The following is a 5,683-nucleotide window of genomic DNA, read 5'->3' as shown; positions in this document are numbered from 1 at the left end:
AATTTTCTTCTAGAAATAGCGTTCTGAGATTAATAGTTTCTGAGTTACATTTCCCTTGTATCCTTCACTTCTTTTTCTACTTATAATGGATAAATTTTGTGTAAGCCTTTTCAATGGTACTCAAAAAAGACAAACAAATAGCCAAATAGAATTGATTTAAATGTAATTCTATTCTTTTGCTTATATTCCTATTTTGAAGAGGTAATATTATGTGAAGAAAGTACATTTTCTATTAATTCTTTTGATAAGCTGGTATAAATGTGTGCTAGGAATGGAAACATATAATATTAAAAAGTAGCATATCTACATAGATATTAAACTTACTAAAATGTGTAAAGCGCTTGAATTTGTGCTCTCGTAGAGCTTTTGAAAAACTAAAAATATGAACATAGCAGCAAAGTTATGACTTTATGTTAATGAGAAGCCTAAATACTAACTTCTAGGTTTCTAAGGCTGTGATATTGTTAATCACACGAGAAAACATTATTCATTCCATTTTAATTGATTCTGCAAGTCTTAAAAAGCAATTTACCATGTCCTATTATTTGTTTTTGTTTCCATGTAAATAGATTCTATACATATATGTTTAACGTTTAGAAATTTATTCTCTAAAGTCTATTTTTAGAAGAAGGAATGAATTGAATATACTCATTGATTGATGCTAACCAGGATTCCCTTCCTTCCCTCTGCTGTTAATAAGAACTCTGGGGATCAGTGGTCTTCAAAGGCTAGCAGCACAAAAAGTACATTGAAAGACCTTAAATATAGTACCCCTGATCAACCTCTAAGATTTTTATATAAGAAGCCAAAGACGGGCCCAGGATTTTCTTTTTTGTCAGGTATTCATGGTTTTTCCAACAACACAGGACATTATTGTCATCATCTTTTTACAAATGAGACAATATGAAAACCAGGAAAGATAAGTTAGCACAGCTAATTGTTCACTAGCTAAGACAAGCATGCTGACTGAATTTGGCCTTCTCTGCAAAATTAGACATTGAATAAAAAGTTCAAAGTTCCTGACAAGATAGGAGTTAATATAGGTGTAGTTTTAAAACGTCCTCAAACAGCCTCTCAGATACCCTATCTTTATTCTTTGTTTTTCAGTCTACTCTAGTAACATGGGACCTCATTTTATACTTTAGTTCAATTTAGTAATTATGTATCTACAATGTGAAAGACACCACCTAAATACATAAACTTAATTTGCTTTGTCTTATTATCTTATAATGGAAACATTTTTCTTTGACTATATTTTCTTCTAGTTCACAGCTTAAACAAATGAGAGACTTGGAATTCAGCAAATTTGATATTAAAAATGAATTACAATTTAATCATATTTTATACTTAATGTCTGCATTTTTATTCTGATTCAGTAAATTAATTAACTACTCAGGGTATACAAATGTGTTGAGTTATGAATTTTTTTTTAAGTGTTAAATATTCTTTATTTAGTATTATATATACACCACACTAAAATGCCTTTCAGTAAGTAAAAGGCAGCAGTCTTTAGATACAGGGAATTCTAATTAAATTGGCATAGTCAAGATAAAAAATATAGATGTTCCTTCCTGGTCTTCAAGCACTGTCTTTAAGAAGCTAATAAACAAATTGAAGCAGTAGTCTTGCTTGGTTGTGAGACAGTGAAGGATTTCCCTCGTATTTAAACATACTCACACAACCAGTTATATGTATAAATCTAAATATAAAAAAAACCTCCAGTAGGTTTTGAGATAACATTCTCCATCTTTGTGAAAATTCGAACATTACTAATCAAGTCCAACCATATTTTTAGAAAGGGAAAACAGTGACAGTATTTACTGAACTGGATATTACTACCAAAACTTCCAAAAAAAAAGATACCCACTTAACTATAAGCCAATTTTACTTAAATCAGGACTGTCCAACAAAAATATTCTGTCAGCCACTCATGATCTGAATTCTGGTGTATGAGATCTATTAAATTATGGTACACATAAAAAAGCCATGAGACATTTCTGTTCTATAATAAATAAGGCAGTGACTATTACTCATTAGTAGCTTTTTTGAGGTAAGCTATTAAGTCTGCCCTTTCTCCCTTCTTCTTAATGCCGGTGAAGATCATTTTTGTTCCAGGGATGTACTTCTTGGGATTCTCCAAGTACTCCATCAATGTATCCTCTCCCCAGGTGATGCCTTTGTTCTTGTTGGCATCTGTGTAAGTGAATCCAGCAGCTTGACCTGTCTTCCGCCCAAACAGACCATGGAGATTTGGGCCAGTCTTGTGCTTGCCTCCCTTCTCCACAGTGTGGCACTGGGCACACTTCAGTACAAAACACTTCTTGCTTTTCTCAACATCACCCATTTTTAAATCTGCTTCGGCTTCCGCGTCCGAGGTTCAGCACTCTTTCGTCGTTACCACAGACAAAATCCCAGCTCAGAAGCCAGACGTCCCGCTCTCTACCGAGTTATGAATTTTTAACATTACAATTTTTCTGTTCAGTTATAATATGCTTATGGCAATAAGTTTTGAAGTATGGAACATTTTCACCTTATTTTTCTTGCCTGTTGTTCTGTTCTAAATTTAGAAACAATACCTCAAATCAAAATTTCTGAAATAAGTTTTGCTCATAGATGTAAGAAACATAAACCACAACTGAATGTATTTCTCAGAAAAAAGTTGAATGTAGAATTATAGACAGTTTAAAAATATATATCCCTGGTACATATTATACATTACTGATGTCTTTAATAGATAAGAACTGTAGTCATTCTGTTGGAAGTCTGGAGCATAGCCAAGAAATGAATAAATTATTTTTTAAATAATTATTAACATATTCGACATTTTCCATGTGCCAAATTATTTACTATTGCTTTTAAGGGAATACTCATTTATTTTTACAACAGCACTATTATAGTCATTATCTTATAGATATGAAAACTGAGATTTGGAGTGGTTAAATTTCCAAAGGGACATAAGCAATGAGGGGCAAAAGTGGAAGCATCTGATTCTAGAATCTGCAGTTTTAACCTCAGCGCCGAACAATTTAGTGTAAGGCTACAGGATCTTTTTGATTCTTAAACAACACAAAGGAAAGAATAGTAAACTAGATCGAAGATGTATGTGACTCTAGGTTAAAGTGAGACTGGATTTCAAGAAGGGCTTTCCCATTCCCACAAAGGATTTCTGTCTTATCACTCATGTTCTAAAGACATGTGGGTAAGAATCAGTACAATAAAAAACAAAACAACAGCAAAAAACCAAGTCTTTAATATCACAACTTTCTTCTATCAGTCTCTTCAATAACCACTGGTATTTCTTACTACATTCATAAAAATCTCTAGAGACTCCCTTAACTTTATATAAAGAATAACTACATTTTGTTTCTTCAAAATATTTTAAATGGAAATTAGATGCTTTAAAAGAAAGACTGCCTATCTGGAGTGACAGCTTCAAGTGTTAATATTTCCATACGTTTGATTAGAAAGATGATTTCCTGAACATTCTTACTTTTTAATTTTAAAATACATGCATAAATATTTCAATTAATATTTTCCAGTTTTTACTCCTCTCATCTGCAGGGATCCTGAAGTAAAGCTGTATGAAGGGAACACTGCTCAACTGATACACCGTGTCCCTCCAACCTGGTAAGGATCATCATGAATCTCAGAGGCTCCACTTAATAATAAAAAGAGACACAAAAGCTCTATGAAATGTTGGGGCAGAAACAATTTACAAATGAAGTTTTGCCTCATCCAAATAAGTTTTCATACTGTTGCTGCATCTGTTTCATTAACATGTCCTATAAAGCCAAGAAAAAAATGAAAGAAAGAGATTTGTTGGTAGATAGATTTGAAACCAAAAGCAAGAAAAGGATGAAGACAATATTCTTCTGATGAGCTCACCACCAAAGCAAACACTTACCTCCAGCTGGGATATGAAAATTTGTTTATCTGAAAGAAGCATTAGAGTAAAAAGCACTCCTCAAAAGAGTAATATTTTCAAAAGATAATCAAATAGTGAAATCATTGAGGACAAAGAGCTTTAGTTATCTCAAGATAGAATAACAGACATTCAGTTAACTCATAAAATGAATCATTATTTGTGAACAATAGCTACTGATTTTTTAGCCTAAGGAAAATAATTTAAGACAGGTATTAGAACAAGGAAGAATACTGTAATTTCTGATGAACATAAAAGTGCCCAATGATCCTTTCACAATAAATAATTAGAGATAACATTTCCAGCTGGAAATTGAGTAGTAGGTAAGAAAAATGAAAATTCAGATATCATTAATCTACCAGCACAGCTCAGCTATTTTGATAACATATCAGAAGAATGTAGATTAAAAAATATTTGTTTTCATTTCAAAAAGTCAGCAATTAAAAATTATCAATGAATATACTCTTGGATGTTCAACTAGGTCCACCAGACCCCATGAAGCTGTAATCTGGGCCTGAGCACTTCTCCAAAGCATTGTTCATACTCTTTGCCTAACTTTACTTGTCTTCCAGAGTTCAGTATTAATATCTCTTCTGAAAAAGCCACTTAATATTCCCTCCATATCTAAGTGAGGTATCCATCTGATGTTTCCTATGATACTCACTGATAAAACACAAGCTACACTCTATTCCTTATTCTCCTTTGTGTTCCCAAAGAAACTGAATTGTTTAGAGAACTCACAACTGTTCAATCAGCATTCCAGTAGGGCCATGAAGGAATTAATAATTAATACAAGGTATTCAGTTTTCTCCAAGGACGTATGGCATAACATTTTCATGTTGTAATTCTAGAACCAATTATAATAGTCATGTTTTTCAAATAACACACTAGAAGGTGAATAACAAATTGAATGCATCTAAATTCCACATACAATCAGCATTATATATGTATTGATTTTGTTTTAAACAAAAAAGGGCAATGTAGAGGTTTAGATGAGGATCAAGAGACATCACAACCTTTTCAAAATTTTGTATAGAAAGATACAGTGTAGATGCCCAAGATCTTCTTACACCATTGTGTCCTCAAAATATATATTTTAAAGAGCCATTTTAAAATTATCTAAAGTTCAACTTTTATTTTTCACAGAAGTTTGGGTAATCAATAGTATCATTTCATGTATACACACACACACACACACACACACACACACACACACCCCACACACATGCACACACCATGCAGCCAGAAGGAAGAGAAAGTAAAAAAAAAATAGTTGCAATATATTAAAAAATGTTGTGTACATATTTTTCTGCTTCATTTTCTGTTTGTTAGTTATTTATTTGGGTACAAACCTCAGCCAAACCACCTTAGTTAAGTTTCAAGCCTGGTATGTAAAGACAAACAAGTAATAATAAAATCTGACCTTTACTGATATCTCACTCTTTGTTAAAACTGAATTAAATAGCAGCAGTCAGAGACTGGCTTCATGGACATGTTAGGGTATAGAGGTTAAGTTCATACATTTCCTGGAAACATAGAATAGTGTGGAAATCTTGTTTCCATCATTAACAAACTGAATGTCCCTGGATGAATAGGTCTGAGTGTGTTTCCTCATTGTAAAATAAAGGTAAAAAAACAGTATTTGCCTCATAAAGATTTGTGAGAATTGAGGCAGTCCATGATTACCTTAGTGTGTTCAGTGTTTGCTAGTTGTTATAGTTTATATCTTGATATTCCCTCAAAGCCTCGTGTGCTCATAGA

The 5,683-nt window shown here is 32.6% G+C and overlaps 1 protein-coding gene across 1 annotated transcript; it reads right to left on the bottom strand.

Moving 5' to 3' along the window:
* Positions 1-1,905: 1,905 nt before the first annotated feature.
* Positions 1,906-2,344, bottom strand: LOC101698192 (cytochrome c, somatic). Its single transcript, XM_004863971.3, has one exon. It carries the CDS (start codon positions 2,342-2,344, stop codon positions 2,027-2,029), a length of 318 nt encoding a protein of 105 aa, XP_004864028.1. The 3' UTR covers positions 1,906-2,026.
* Between the last annotated feature and the right edge of the window lie 3,339 nt (positions 2,345-5,683).

Source organism: Heterocephalus glaber, unplaced genomic scaffold (assembly GCF_053883595.1).
Source record: "Heterocephalus glaber isolate CG9 unplaced genomic scaffold, H.glaber_assembly_v1.0 deba00000818, whole genome shotgun sequence".
Taxonomy (NCBI): Eukaryota; Metazoa; Chordata; class Mammalia; order Rodentia; family Bathyergidae; genus Heterocephalus; species Heterocephalus glaber.
This window is presented reverse-complemented; position numbering and strand designations above follow the sequence as displayed.